A 16,490-nucleotide genomic window follows, 5' to 3' on the forward strand; every position below is an offset into this window, starting at 1 on the left:
CAGCGTATTGCCTAGCAGGAACCAGTACTGGGATCAACATGCTTGGAGCATTCACGCAGGCACACTGCTCCCCCTACAGTGGCAGAAGAAGATGTATCTTACCACCGCTGCTGCCTGTGGCCAAATACTGAGTGTCATCCCAAAGCAGCTGGGAACGCAATCAGAGCTCCATTCTTTCTAGTCATACATGAAGTTAATCCTCCAAAATCATTTAAATTTGGATTTGGTAGGGTGGGATGGAAAGGGGGTCATTCTTGGCATCTCTGCATTTTTTAAAAAAAAAGATGGATTGTGTTTCTGTGTATTTAATGGAGACCAATTCCTCATCTATTCACCTCAAGCAGTTACAGTCATGAACTATAGACAATGTGTTTGTAAAGGCTGTAATAACAGTAGGAGGCATCTTCCTGCAGCTTTACATGGTGAGAACTATGCTGGAATCCCTCATTGCAGACAAGAGTGGCTCAAAAAAGACTCTCAGAAGCAGCCTGGATGGGCCAATAGTTCTGGCCATTGAAGAGTTTCACAAGCAGTCCTTCTTCTTCACTCATCTTCTCAACATAAGTGGTAAGTAGCAGCCGCAGGTTTGCTGTGAAGATGCATCTGATGTGGTGTGTCAAAAGTAACAGACTCTAGGCCAGTCATTTACATTAAGGTACATTTAGATCAGGGACTGTGAGTGGCGCAGTGGGTTAAACTGCTGAGCTGCTGGGCTGGTTGATTGAAAGGTCGACAGTTCAAATCCGCTGACAGGGTGAGCTCTCGTTGCTTGTCCCAGCTCCTGCCAGCCTTGCAGTTCAAAAGCATGCAAATGCAAGTAGATAACAAGGTACCATTTCGGTGGGAAGGTAACAGCGTTCTGTGCACCTCGGTGTTTAGTCATGCCAACCAAATGACCACGAAGACTGTCTGCGGACAAACGCTGGCTCCCTCGGCCAGGAAACGGAGATGAGCACCGCCCCCAAGAGTCAGGCATGACTGGACTTAATGTCAAGGGGAAACCTTTACCTTTACATTTAGATCTGGGTATGGGTTTTGTACAAAATTGTTAGTATGGATGTTTTAACTGGTTTCTTGAATAAGTGGTGATTTTGTACTATATTTACTATATTTTACTATATTTTCACAATTTGGATATGTTTTTGTACTCTGTATATTGCAATTTGTACTCCATGATGATTATTTTTTGAAATTCATTTATGCTATCATAGACCGTGAACTTATCTTGCTTTTGGTGTGGGGACGTATTGTGTTTTCAGAAGCCCTTCAACAGTGCTGTGACTTATCACAGCTTTGGTTCCGTGAATTTTTTTTGGAGTTGACAATGGGTCGTCGAATTCAATTCCCTATCGAGATGTCGATGCCTTGGATTCTAACAGATCACATCCTGGAAACCAAAGAACCTTCTATGATGGAGTAAGATCTCAAGGATGTGGGGTGTTTCTATGGAAATGTATGGGCATGCATGTATGTAGGAGATAACAGCTTGAGGAAATGTGAATTTATTTAAAGTTGGCATTCTAACATGTGAAAGGAATTGGCGGTGAGTGCCCAAACTCAGGTTCTGATCTTTACAAGGTGTCTTGTTTTTGCATTGTGCCACATGGTCCACTTATACTCTCAGATGTTAGAGGAGGGACAATGGAAAACTGTCTTCATTGGTAAGACAGAATTCCCCCAAACATGCGGGAATCCGGAGGCCATGTATAAAACCTATTTTCCTCTTTCTGGACTTTGCAGGACACACAAGGAACAATGGAGGCAGGAAGTCATTTGTCAACTACCCAAGAACAGTTCTTAGAAATATCCAAAGTATAGAAATGTTGTACAGAGTATAGAAATGCTGCAGATGAATGAATGAATGAATGAATGAATGAGAATTTATATCAGCGGGGAGGCTCCATTACAGAAGGTCTCACTTTTCTTGTGTCAGTGATATATTATCAAGTCCAGTTTGCATGCATTAAGAAATTGTTTAGTAGAACCAAAGGGCAATAAAATGGATGACAAATTCAGAATAAATATTGATTTTAATGTACAAAACCAAAAAATAGTGAGAGCTACTGTAAGGGAGCCTCCCTTTTTTGTTAAAGGTCTACTTTAGAGATATAAATAAAATGTATTAAAAGCGATGAATGAATTGATGGTGTGTTTAAAAAGGAGCAGAATGACTGACATGGCTGAACTCTGTGCTGAGCCCATATTCTTCATTGCAGGTATGTGCTATATCCTCTGGATCTCTACAATGATAGTGCTTATTATGCATTGACCAAGTTTAAAAAGCAGTTTCTCTATGATGAAATTGAAGCAGAGGTAGGTTTCTTTCTTTTTCTTTCCAAATAGTTTATTTTAGGAATGCCATCAAAAACAATCTGCTTTTATTCATGCTTGTTTTAAAACCAGTTTTCTCATCTTCTTTCTGCCAGGTGAACTTGTGTTTTGATCAGTTTGTGTATAAACTGGCGGACCAAATATTTGCTTACTATAAAGCAATGGCTGGCAGGTATGAATCTCCTGTTGGGTTTGAGGCTGTTGTCAAAATTTGCCCCTTTGGCCAAATTTATGACTATCCCTGATTCCAATGACATTTATCAAACCAGTCCCTGACCTGAAGATCTTAAGCCCTGCGCAGCTGATGAGATCACAACAAGCAGACATTGCTGACAAATGAGAATAAAATTTTTGACATAGATTTTCAAGGATTATAGCAGTCCATACAAATCGCAAGCACTTCACCTCTGGCATGATCACAGGCCAAAGTGTAGTGGTTACCCATTCAAGTGCCCACACGTGTGGGAGAAAATAGAAGGTGGTGACAGAAGGGGATTTCAAATGGGATTTGTAAGCCTGATTGATGGTGCAGTATTGCTACTCTTGGCTGCCTTTACAACTAAAGATTATTGCATGAACGAAAGCTGTTGCCTAAACTCTCTGTCTAAAAGATATTTAACACCAAGTAAACCAAATTTCCATGTTACCAAATGCCCAGATTCTGCTTTTGGAATATCACATCTTTTCATGCATTCTGTTTGTGCAAATTACTGAGCAGTACATAGCCTGCCAATAGTCAAGGATTCTGGGAGTTATAGTCCAACAACATCTGGATCCACATTGAGAAGGCTGTCTCATCGATAGCTCACCTTTTATAAGAATAAAATACTATTGTAATTCCATTAATTAGGCCAGCCAGGAGACATTCAAGTAAGGATATTGACAGATTCTTTCCACTTGCAGCGTCTTGCTGGATAAGCGATTCCGCGCTGAATGTAAGAATTATGGAGTGATCATCCCTTATCCACCATCCAACCGCTATGAAACGCTGCTCAAACAGAGGCATGTCCAGGTACAACTTAGTCAATGTCAACAAGATCCCAGATGTCTTATATGGCTACTTAGAGCGGCTTTGCACCTTGGTTCTGCATGCTGCAGTTGGTGGTTTGGGCTGCGCATGGCACTCTTACACTACATGTAGGGTGCACCTGTGAAAGCCATTACAATTTCTTATAGCACATCTGAGATAACCAGATCAGCAGAAGATATCTTTCAGCCCTGCGCCTGTATGTGTTGGGAAGCATCATATTTTTGGCACAAATTCTGTGAATGTGTCCTTGATATGGCCAGTGTCTGTAAGTGAAAGAGCAGGCATTAGCAGAATTAAATTAGCAGAATTGGCATTTCTCACCAGTTCTTCTCATGGCATGCTTTCAGATACAGAACTTTTCTTCTTTCCACGCCACCTGCTTTCTCTTGTCTTTACTTGTTTCATGTATATATGCCACAAGCCATCCATTTCTTACAGCCACTGGGTTTCACTGCATGTATAGAATTGCCTCCTGGCTGTAAGTTCAGTATCATGGAGGAAGGAGATCATCATGCATATTACTCTGCAAGCACAGATCACTTCCTTCCACTAAAATGAATGGGCTGAAATTTGTCTCTTTATCTCTCAGTGATGAATGCATTTGGGGTCCAATGTAGTTCTTTGCATTTTAGTTCTGAGTTTAAGTCAAACTTTTCTTCATTGTCTTATATATGTTCCCCGTCTTGTGTCTTCTGCAGCTGTTAGGCCGGTCAATTGACCTAAACAGACTAATCACCCAACGTATCTCAGCTGCAATGTACAAATCATTAGACCAGGCCATTAGCCGCTTTGAAAGTGAGGATCTGACCTCCATTGTGGTGAGTATTGCCCTGGAGAAGGGACACTGAAAGGAAAGGCTTCTTCTTACTGCATGGATATTATAGTTCATCTCTGATCAGAAATGTATTCTGTTCTCTCCCACCAGACTGTCCATGAAACTGTTTACTAATGTGTTTGTTTCCTCTCGATTCAGTCCCATTCATGTGTGTGTGTGTATCCCAGGCAAAACTCATAAGGAGATTTTGACAATCTTACATATATCTGTTGGTAATGATCCTTGACAAACTATCCACCTTCACATGTCTTACTTGCAGACAAAATAAGAGGTGTCAGCAGGCTCCACACTTTGGTCATCAAATAAAGATTTCTTGGCCCTTTTGGTTTCAGAGAAGATGCATGATCACTTACAGTGCAGATGAGCCTTTTCTGACTTCATGCTGTCTAGACATAGCTGTACTCCAACTTCCATCTGTGCCGATTAGCATGGCCAACGGCCTGGTATCTTGGGGATTATACTCCACAACATCTGAACACTAGGATGAGGAAGGCAGCACCAAACCATGAAGATTTTCAGACAGTTCAGTCACTAGACAACTGCAGTTAGTGTGAGCAGAGCCTGACAATTTAGAGAGAACATTGTGTAGGTTCAGCCCTGTTTTCTCTGGGTGCAGGAGCTTGAGTGGCTTTTGGAGATAAATCGTCTGACACACAGATTGCTGTGCAAGCACATGACCTTGGACAGCTTTGATGCCATGTTTCGAGAGGCCAATCACAATGTCTCGGCTCCTTATGGGCGCATCACCCTGCATGTCTTCTGGGAGCTGAACTTTGACTTCCTACCTAATTACTGTTACAACGGATCTACTAACAGGTAAGAAACAAATGCCAGAGCGGAGTCCAGTGGAGCCCAGTCTGAGGCTAGGTTGGGGTTCCTCTTGTTTGTGCCTTTGCCTTCCTGATCGAAACTGTGTTGCATTATGTAAACAATTTCATGTTACCCAGTATTACAATTGCAACACTTATTTCTTGAATTGGCCAGGTTTGGACTCAATTGATATTATATCAGAAAATGATGTCTAATCAGATTGTAGCTCAATTATGAAAAATAAATTATAGAAGTAATTGCAATTTGTTGCTATGAAGAACCATAAAGAAACCTTTAAAGCAGCCAGTGTCTGGAATGTTGGAGGGGAAGGGGCAAAAATAACAATATGAAAATTGTGTTGCCCTCTTGTTTCTACCAATACCAGATTTGTACGGACAGCAATTCCATTCACTCAAGAACCACAGAGGGATAAACCAGCCAACGTCCAGCCATACTATCTTTATGGATCTAAGGTGAGTCCCGAAGCACACTTGCCATTAAATAGCCTCTCTGAAAAGGGGTTAGTTTAGGAAAACAGATTGCTCGTCACAAGCAGTATTCCTGGAACAGAAAGTCTGGGGTCAAAACAAGAGAAAGATGCTTGATTTTATGCAATGAACAATGATAACAAGCAAATGGCTTCATTGGGGACCTCAGTCCTCCTACAGCTGTGCAAATACAGGCTCCTTGCACTGTTGGAAATCCCGATCACACACAACACATGGAGCAAGTGTGTCAAATTGGCTTTGGAAATTGCCCCCCTGAAATGACTTGGAGGCTTAGGATTGCAGCCTGGGGCACCAGCTAAATGTTGTCCTGATGATGTAAAATCCCGTTAAGCAGGAGTTTCTTTGCAGATTCACCAAACTGAATTCTGTGCAGAATAGAAATTGACAGCTGACTACCAAACCATAATACCCCATCATGGTTTTTCTTGGTTGTATGACTGAACACAGCCTAATTCAGAGGCACATGTAGCCCGAAATATACTTTAGAACCAAGGCCTGGTAGCCAGCAACACACTGTTAGTTTTGTTTTTATTTGTTATTTTATTCCTTAGTAGTTTAGAAAGTGTATATCTTGACTTTCTGCCAAATATTATGTTCAACAAGGTTAACTGGAGGGTTTAGATTTAAAAACACCATCTCACTGAACCAAGCCCCCTCCTGCCGCAAATCACTTCAAAACAGGACAAGCTCAGTTAACTCTCCCTCCATCTACACACTGGTCAACCTGTCAAAGGACTGCCAGAATAAAAATGTGTTTGCCTGCCAGAAGAAGGACCACAGAAAGGATGCCGACCTAGCCTTCCTCAGGAAAGCCTCTCTTGCATCCTTTCAGGTGTGCCTTCAGTGGGTCTCATGTGTCGTGCATGCGTGTCCATTGCATGTTCAGAGCTACCCCCAACACAGCTGTGAACTGGGAAGACTTTGCATGTTCTAGAGCTCTCTGGGAGCTTTGAGTTGAGATCAAGATGTAAAACCGCATTTCACTGGTCTGAGTCTCACTGTAGTTAATGGCCATAATCCTGTGAAGACATGTGCACAACAAAGAGAAACACTTGCACAATAAGAGCTTTGCTGGCCATTTCTGCCATTGCTAAGGAGACAAACTACATTCTGCAAACAGCCCCACAGAGCTTGGGCTGTTGGGCAATATAGAAATTACTTAAATTCGGAAGTAAACAAGATTTATCTCTTTGCCAGTGGAAGTTGCAGTGGCATTAATGGCAAATCTCAGACTGTGGCCTGGCTCACATATCCCGCACCCTGGTGTGCTCACATGATTAATTTGGCTTGTCATGGTGGATTTAGGCTCAGGTCTTTAAACAGAGATCATGCTCCCATAGGATTGCTTTACAGATGCTGGGAATGAGGAATGGTTTTTTTAAAATGCCACTATCTCTTGCAGTGCATAAAAAGTTACCTTACTAGGAAATCCAGTTGTACCTGTTAGCCGAGGACTGGAATCTGATTTACATACTTCTTCAGCTGCAGACCAGTTAAAACCAACCAGTTTCCTCATCTCAGGGAGGGTGTTGATGCTTCTCAGTGCCGCATCAACACTGGCATGATGTTTCCCACAGTGAGGCGGGTTCACGTTCATTCCTCCTGCAGTGCTGAGAAAGGGCTGTGTAGGTGCAGTGTGCAGCTGCCGCCACATGGGGGCCTCGCTGAGTAAATTGTCCCCAGTCTTCTCATGGAGTGCATTTGAGGATTTTGTGCAGTTCAGAAGTTTCCTTACTCCCCCAGCAACACTGACTTCCCCCGTTTCTGTATTTTCTTGTATTTGAATTTCCTTGACGTGAAGGTTGTTACCTGCTTCTTGTGCTGGTGTGGCTAGAAAGCCTACATTCCAACCAGTATGAGCTGGGCTTAAGAAGAAGAAATGTGAAGGTGATTTCAAAAGAAAAAGAATGCTTCCACCAAACCAGTAATAAGAGCAACTACTTTCACATACATTTGATTTTAAAATATTTATTTCTTAACTGGCTTTCCTATGCCAGTCTGCATGATAGGGGCTCCTAATAGTTAAATGATGACTGTCACATAACTAATGAGTAGATAAGTTTAACAAGACAGAGTACGATCATCATGACTTGCCTAGAATTACGTAAGTTGTTCTACAGACATAAAGAGCAAATAATTAGACATTTCCACCTTGCTGCACTTTCTCGATGACTTCATGTGCCAGTGTGGTAAGATGGCCCTTCTGTCATCAGCGGCCTTGTGTGGAAAAAAGCACTGAGAGGGTATATACGAACTCTCTGTTGTTAGGCCAGAATCTCTAAAAGTTGTGGGTATCATGGGAACTTCCAGGAGCTCTTCCTTTAGCTCGCTGCTCTGAGATCTCTCAGGGAAGCTGGTTTGTCGGTTTGGTGCCTCCTCTTGGGCGGTATCCTGCTTTCTGTGCTGCTGGAGGCATTTCCAGGACCAAAGCTGAAGAAAACCATAAAGCAAGAGAGCCACAAAGCAGAAGAGCAAAAGACCACCTACTACCCACATGGAGGTGGTGGACTCTTGCTTGGAGCCACCGAAGAGAGGCGAGTGCTTTTTTAGGGTGTGGAAGGTTGTACAGTGCTGGCTGGATGGGTATGAGTTTTTGCACATGACACACAAGATATAGAGGGTGGAAGGAATAAGTCGGTGGAGAACAAGGGAGCTGGAGGAATGCAAATCCCTCTCTTCATAGTGGACGTTTTGGTGCAGGTAGCCTGCAAACACGCTGTTCCAGTTGTGTCTGTACATGACATGGTAATAGTTCTCAGGGCAAGGATAGTCCATGGACCATGACACAGTAGCACTTGTATGGGAGATGTTGTGGACTTTTATATTCATTGTGTCCCTGAAAACAGAAACGAGAACATTTGCCATGCCTTTACTTCTAAAAGAGCTGCTTGCAAGCTTGTCAGACAACTTGAGAGCCCTTAAATCACCTTCCTTTTCATGTTCATGTTCTTAATGACATACTTACACTCTAGCAGTGATTTAGAGACTTGCAGCCAGAGGCTACTTTTCCTGGAAAAGACTGTAACAGAAAAAAGAAAAACAGAATCGTAAGCATTGTGCTTCCTGCAGCTAAGCAATATGGCAGGCAGGCTGTACCAGTGGAAATGGGATCCCTGCACAGAGTTGTCCCCGTTACTTGCTCCTTCTCATGACATCGCAATGCTATGGGTGTTTCCCTGCCCCTGACAGAGCAGGCAGAATGTGCAGCAGGGACGGAAAGGTGCAGCATAGTGACATCATGAGATGGGGAAAATTTGTCTTTTTTCAATGGCAGTCTCCTCAAATGGGATGATGTATTTTTAAGAAAAACTTGCTATACAAAACCAAGGTCAAGTATGTAAAAATCAGTGCCCTTCAGACAGCTTCCTGACCATTGGCAGTGCTAGCTGGAGCTGCTGGGAGTTGAAGTTCAAAACATCTGGAAGAAACCTCCTGCAAGAGGAATGCTCTGCTCACACCAGAAAAATACCTGGCCAAACTTGCACTGGTTTTGGGTTGAGGAAAAGAAATCATGATGAATGGGATCAGGTTCAGAACTGTGTATCATATTCCTGGAGACTTTCTGTGGACAAATGTATCCACAACAAAAGCAAGAAGGGGACTATGTTAATAAACCTGTATAACCCTTAAACATTTTTATTTTAAGTAGAGATGTTTTCCTTGCTTGTTTTAAAAAGCACACATATAGCATTAGATTCCTTATCAGATGCTTTATTATGAAAGAAAATCTCTTTCCGTGTGGTTTTCAGTGACAGAGATCTTACTTTCATAGTATTTTAAATTCTCTGTGTATTTTGATTGTTTAACTTACTGCTTTTTACACATTTCCCTAAGTCCCTATAGACCATACAGGTGCAGAACTTGTGTGCCTGTGAAGGTGTTGCAGTTCATTTCAATGTGTGAAGCCCGTCTAAGCACGCATTATTTTGCTGCTCTAGATCTGGTCCCTGCATTGAAATAGATGGGGCAGCCCACATGTGCATGCAAGTGACAGTCCATGTGGGGCTCTTGGATGGAGTAACTGTAGACATAACCTCTTTACCGTATCAGGAATAATCTTTCCTGAATTGTAATAAAATAATTGGAATGAAATGTTTTAATGAGAGATGATGGAATCTCCTTCCTCCTGTAGAAAAGACTGAACAGAGGATCGGTTGTAGTTAGCAAAGGCTGGGACAGGAGGTCTAGCTTGATAACATACTAGAATCATTCCATTTCTGTAAATATGCTAATAGACAATTGAAATACACAGCCCCATACTTATTTGTGTGAGATTTACTTCTGAATCACCATGCATAAGATGGCATTGTCCAAAACCAAATGTTGTATTTTATATAAACAGAATGTATAAGGGAGAAGAGGGGAGAAATGATTGGGGCAAGCAGGTGAGACAGGGAGCATTTGATTGGGAAGAACCTTTTCTTTAGAAAACTGATCTGAAAGTATAGCTGAAAGAAAAGGACTGACCACTCTTGCAGTGTGAACATACATTATAGGTCAATATGATGCTGCCATGAAATAAAAGCAAAATTAAAGCAATAGATAATAAAAACAAAATTTCTCTGCTGGATTATTTTAAAGAATTTTACCTTAATTCTTTTCTTGCACTGTGTTCAGTGAATTTTCAGGCACCAGGCAAACATCTCCTTTGATTATAGTCTTCTCTCCATAGCCCGAGTTGCCTTGTGATCACATTACCTGCTGTGTAAATCAGTTCCCATCCACAGTTCGTGTTTTATACATCTCTCAGCTGTCATCACTTGCCTTAGCAACCAATAGGAGACAGTACTTGGGCATCATTAAGCAAATTGGCAAGAATGTCCTTAATATAGGTTCTGTTACTGTGGATGAATACTTGTCACTATATCTGTAATTGAACAGATGTAGACTTTTTTTTAGTTTTCCTCCGTTTTTCTTTGCTTTTTGATTTGGCAAAGCAATAGTCAGTGTAGTTAGTCAGCAAAGGAAGGAAAAAATAGCAAATTACTCACAGGCATGTCCTGATAACCATACTTGCATCAGAGGAATTGTAGGTTAAATAGATCGAAGTTTAAAAGGGATGAATTCCCTTAAAAGCAACAACCGTAAACCCATATACAAAATGTATGTGCTGACCACAAGAAAAATAAAAAAAGTATTTATCATTGTAATACCTTCATTAGGTCAGCTCAAATGTCATAAAAATTGTGCAACCTTTTCTGTTTTCAAACATTCTTCATCAGACAGGATTTTAAAGCAGGTGGGGTAGGTGGTGGGATACAGTTGATGCCCAAGCTAAGAAACCTGCAGGCAGGCATTGAGATTAAGACCTACCAAGCTCAGAGATGGTTCCTAGTTGTACCTGGGAGCCTTTCAAGGGTTGCAAGGAAGACAGAACAGCCAAACAATGGTTGATACCCATTTTGAACTTCTAAAATGCATCTGTTACTTTTTTTAAAAAAGTATACATCATTAAGGCAAACAGGTTTCTCAGAAGATGAAAAACAGAATAAGAGCAAGAACCTAGACCATTTTTATAGTATAGTAACATAGATGGGAATAATGTTTGTTTCTACTTTACCATCTTGCCTTGATAATGAAGAGTTCTTCAGAATTCAGAGTATTTTCTGAACTTTGAAATCATGAGAATATGGATTTTGGAAATGTTATTTTGGCCAATGTGACTGCCTTTGCTTTTGGTACGATGTAGAAAATGAGAAATTTAGCCACTTGCCAGTGATGTAGAAAATGAGAAATTTAGCCACTTGCCAGTGATGTAGAAAATAAGAAATTTAGCCACTTGCCAGTGAGATCTTGCATAGGAGGAAGATGATCTCATAGCATCTGGACTAAATACAATTTAGTCAATTAATTATAGCACCTGAAGCTGGTACTTAATTCTGTGCAGGCCCATCCTCTTCAGCTTCTTGGTGAAGCTGCCCTTTTCTTCTTTTTAACCTAACACACCATCTAAAATTATCTCCAGCTTTGTTTGCGGCAGGATGGCAGACTACGCAGGCACAGTCTTCCTCACTTATTGAAATGTGCTGTATTTCTATTTAAATTATCATCACTTTTAAATTTGCATCCATGCATATAAAGCAGCATGTGCACATTCTATGCAGATCTGTGTCCCGTTTTGTATTTCCCCTTTTTGGTGATGTGTAACCAAGCACAGTGTTCCCAGAAAAGTGTGTACATTGAATTTCAGCTTCAAAGCCTTTTCCAGGAAAGGCAAGACATTATGCTTTCTGTATTTGAAAGGCATGTGAAAATTCAAGATTCCAGGAACTTCTAGGTTCTTCAGGACTGTGAGGGAACCGCATGTATCCACAAAGTGGTTACTTTCTGTTCTGTGACTTAATAAGAGAGATGAATTCAGGCAGCAAAAAGGAGCTGCCAGAACTCCCATGTAGAATGTGTCAATTCACAGCCACCCCACCCTTTCTTTTCAGTTAATGCAGCCTTACCTTTCTGTGAATCCTCCTTTAAATGTGAATTAGTTGCTAGAGTCCTCTAGCCATTCTCTTCATCTTCATGATAGATAATAGAACAGATTCCTGGGCATCCATCTTTTCTTCATTGTTGCATCTAGCATTACGAAATTCATGCTCTATTTTCTTGACTCCCAAAATACCAGCCTGTCATTATGTGTTCTAGTACTTTAAAATATGATTCTCCATTAAGCATATTAGTGGACACACGTCTTACCATTATACTCAGTTGTCTTTATTCACTTATGTGAATAAAGTAACAGTTACATGCACATTGTGCACTTTGATCAGAATGCACTTGGCAGGGACACTGAGGCCTGTTCAGTCTTCTGAAATGTGAGAGGTTGTGTCAGTCTTCCAGGCAGCTGCAGCTTTCATCCTTTGTGGACATGAAAACTGGCAGCATCTCTAGAAACTCCAGAGAAGAGTTGAGCTTGCTGAGGTGTCACTCAGGTTGAAGCCCCGCCCCTGGAGGGTAGAAGAGAAACATCTGGGCTACAAAGGAGGGCTGATGATAGGCTGAAATTCCTATCAGTTCATAGGTTTTGTTAGGACAGCTATTATGGTCACTCCCTGCTTAAAAATTGCTGCTTAGCTTGAGGAGCACAGGCAGATCTTGGTTCCTAATATAAAGATGCAATCTCAGATATGAAGTGGGATATACACGGTTTAAATAAATAAAGCCACATGTGAGCTGTGCTCTTTGCAGTGGACAAGTGGGAGAGCCTTGTTTACATTCATTATCCTAAATTATTTTAGCAAACTCGCGCTTCATGTGCACTGCTTTAGGAAAAACATTTTATACCTGAAGCTATCCAGGATTTATTTTGTGATGCTTATTGATGTCATAACAATTTTAACTTTAAACTGATGGAAAGTGAGTTGGGTATGCACCTTTTCTCCTGGGATTTTTAATGATGTGATTCTGCCCTTGTCAGAGCAGGCATTGAAAATATCAAGCCTAGATTAAAATTATTTGAGGGCTCTATTCAAGAGTGATCCTGGCTTAATTTCATCCCTTCTTTCTCATTCTGAACGAGAATTTCAAAGGTTAACTGCAGTGACAATATAGTCCATATGTTTCCAATTATCTAAAGAGACAATTAGAACTTGCCAGAAACTGTCTGAACTTATATAGAATTGCTCCCTAAGCTTTTTTTTTTTTTTTTTAATCTTAATCAGAAGACTCCTGGGATTTTACCCCAGACTGGCTATCCATTTGCCAAGGCTTCTGTGCCAAGCCCAAGTCTGGAGCTTGCTGAAAAAGCCACGGAGAAAGAGAATTCTCAGGGGAAGTATTTGGATATTGCAACCAGTGCAATATTCACTGCTCAGGCTCATGGCCATACAGCTTTTTCACAGGCCGTAGCAATGATTTCTTTAGATTACCTTTTGTTCCAATGACAATTTTTCTCCTGTTTTTCCCAGCCACTGAACATTGCTTACAGTCATATCTATAGCTCATACCGGAACTTCGTGGGGCCTCCACATTTCAAGACAATCTGCCGATTACTCGGATACCAAGGGATTGCTGTGGTGATGGAAGAACTGCTGAAGATCGTCAAGAGCCTGGTAATGATAAGATGTGAAATCTGGGGTGTGGTTCAGGCTGGGAAGTCAAACAGCTTTGGCTGGAATATGATGTCTGAAATACAGATTATTTTGGAGCAAGTATTTAGAATAGGATTTCCATGGCAATTAGAATAACATGCATTCAGAATATGTGAAGGAACGTGATAGGTGGAAGAGCATGCATTCAGAGGAACTTGGCATTCCGATGCCTGTTTCGGCTTGGCAGAGTATCTCCCTGTGGAGATGAGGGCCAGCTCTCTCCAGATGCAGCAGTTCCAGTTAGCTAGTTTGCCTTCTGAGGATGAGGAGGAGTTGGGGTTGGTAACCCAGCTCAGTCAGGGCTGTCCACCAAGTGAGGCTACTCAGGCAGCATCTGAGAAGCAAAGCCTCTTGGGAAAAGGGGGACACGGTAGAACAAGGAAGGCTGGAGAAGTTTGGGGAGTTCTAACACTAACTCTGGGGAAAGGTGACAGGCTAAATAAACCCAGGAGGTCATGTCAGGCATTCCTGTCACCTGGCCCCCAAGCAGTGTGAGGTGGAGCCAAGACCTTGCAGGAAAGGAGGGAAGGAAGGGATTATTTCAGTTTGGATTCAGCTGCTCACATGTGGGCATCAGCTACATCCACTGTAATTTGATTTACACTGCTTGTAAACCTGTTGAGCTTCAATAAAGGACTCATCTGTGGGAAAGGCAGAAGAGGGAGAGACGTGCTTATGACATCCATTGAAAATACTGGATTCTGGATTCTTACTGAGTTGTCTTGCATCTGCATGAGAGAGTTGATTTGGACTACTGCTATTCCTATGGTCTCTGACCATGGGCTGTGCTGGCTGTCGCTGACAGGAGTTGTAGTCTAAAACATCTGGTGGAAAAGTTGCATTCCCATCCAGAGTCCCCTGAAGATTGGTTCGGAATAGAGCATCAGGTTGACACTGTTGTGAATCATTTTCATGAATATATCCACTGGAGGAAACGGTTGCCACTAGTAAGGAAGCAAGCAAAAATGTTCCACATACGGAAATGGGCAGATACCTTTCTTAAAGCATTTAACAGGGGCACCGTGCACATTTCAGAGTGTTCTCCTAGGTATTGTGTGCCTTCTTAGTCCCCCACCAAATAGCAGACAGACATCCATGTTTGAAAATGGACTTTAATTTCTAAATATTTGTGACATGGCACAAAAGGGGAAAGCTCATTTTTAAATGAGCACACTTAAAAGTATTTGTCGTTCGGGCTTATTTCTTTGCTGGCTTTTGATGCAGATCTCAGGGCAGGTCACACGGGTCATAAAGTGCAAGGAGCCTCTTCAGACACTCAGTTGGCGCCATCTCTTAACCTGGGAGGTGCCGTGTGCGGAGTTTTGGCAGCACTCGGGAGCAGCCAGAAGTGCTGCAGCTTCCAGTGGATGGCAGGGGGCCACACAACTGCAGCCTTAAGCCACCCCATCCCAGAGTCCTCTCCAGAGGCATTCAGAAGCAGCAGGAACTCTAAAGGTTCCTAAAGCCCAGTCACAGACCTTATCAGCCTCTCAGACCTTGAACTCGGGAGACGCATGGGAAGAGTTGCATCTGGCTGCATGACTGAAGCTCAGTGTTACACTGGAGAGAAGATCTCATTATCCTGCATTTAAAAAAAATATTTGTGAAACCAAATGGAAATTTTGCATACAGTAAGACCAACGCTGTTGCACTACCCTATTCTGTACAACAATTAACGATTGTCCTTTTTCTGGATTTCTAGGATAAGATCTTGTGTAAGCTAAGATAAGGATAAGATAAGTGTGTAAGCATTTACACACTTACGGAAGTGTTCTAGGTTTCATAGGCAACAGTCCAAAAATTGTTACCAGTACATTTTCTGTATAGTCATGCATTTTATAAATAACTAACAGAGCCATTTTTATGCATGTCTATTCAAAAGCCATCTTGAGATTTTGTAATAAATTGATGGTATATAAAAACTTTAAATAAATAAATAAATAAAAGCAAGTCCCATTTAGTGGGCATATGATCGCAGCCCAAGTAAGGTTATTGAAAAATGAAGCTTGCTTGTTTATTTATTTAAAGTTTTTATATGCCGTCCCCTTGCTATATAGCCTCGGGACGGCTCACAGAAATAAATAAATACAATATAAATAACAGTAACAAAACCCAGAAACACCCTGGCTGCACAATTAAAAACCTATAAACAGTGTTAAAATATTGCTTAAATAAAAAGGTCTTGGCCTGGCGCTGAAAAACAAATAACGATGGCACCAGGCGGACCTCTCTGGGGAGTGCATTCCACAGATGGGGCACCACCGCAGAGAAAGCCCTCCTACTTTGCTTCCTAATATCACTCACGGAAGGCTCCCAGAGAAGAACCTCTGCTGCCGATTTCAGGGGGCGGGAGGGCAAATATGGACGCAGGCGTTCCTTTAGGTATCCAGGTCCCAAGCCGTTAAGGGCTTTATAGGTGATTACCAACACCTTGAATTGCACCCGGACTTCGATGGGAAGCCAGTGAAGCTGGTAGAGGACTGGGGTTATATGAGAATAACGCCCAGTCATCGTCAGCAACCTGGCTGCTCTGTTTTGCACCATCTGAAGTATCTGGACTGTCTTCAAGGGCAGCCCCACGTAGAGCACGTTACAGAAATCCAACCGGGAAGTAACCAATGCATGCATCACTGTCGCTAGGCAGTCGTCCTCCAGGTAGGGGCGGAGCTGATGGATTAGCCGAAGCTGATGGAAAGCGCTTCTTGCCACCACCGATACTTGAACTTCCAAAGTCAGCTCAGGGTCGAGGAGCACTCCCAAGCTGCGGACCCTGTCCTTTAGAGGGAGTGCAACCCCATTCAGGACAAGATCCAAGTCACCTACCAAGGAGTTCAAACCACCTACCAGCAGGACCTCCGTCTTGTCTGGATTGAGCTTCAGTTTATTGGCCC

At 42.1% G+C, this 16,490-nt stretch overlaps 1 protein-coding gene across 1 annotated transcript in view; it reads left to right on the top strand.

Annotated features, from left to right (window-relative positions):
* Window positions 1–16,490, top strand: part of CYFIP2 (cytoplasmic FMR1 interacting protein 2) — an 83,926-nt gene that overhangs the window by 42,204 nt on the left and 25,232 nt on the right. The window contains exons 16-24 of the mRNA XM_044450964.1: window positions 414–567; window positions 1,260–1,416; window positions 2,217–2,313; window positions 2,427–2,503; window positions 3,235–3,343; window positions 4,060–4,179; window positions 4,813–5,012; window positions 5,392–5,479; window positions 13,417–13,560. Of these exons, the coding sequence (XP_044306899.1) occupies window positions 414–567; window positions 1,260–1,416; window positions 2,217–2,313; window positions 2,427–2,503; window positions 3,235–3,343; window positions 4,060–4,179; window positions 4,813–5,012; window positions 5,392–5,479; window positions 13,417–13,560 (1,146 nt within the window). The remainder of the gene's footprint in view (window positions 1–413; window positions 568–1,259; window positions 1,417–2,216; window positions 2,314–2,426; window positions 2,504–3,234; window positions 3,344–4,059; window positions 4,180–4,812; window positions 5,013–5,391; window positions 5,480–13,416; window positions 13,561–16,490) is intronic.

This window comes from Varanus komodoensis, unplaced genomic scaffold, assembly GCF_004798865.1.
Source record: "Varanus komodoensis strain SLA01 unplaced genomic scaffold, ASM479886v1 scaffold6_1, whole genome shotgun sequence".
Classification (NCBI taxonomy): Eukaryota; Metazoa; Chordata; class Lepidosauria; order Squamata; family Varanidae; genus Varanus; species Varanus komodoensis.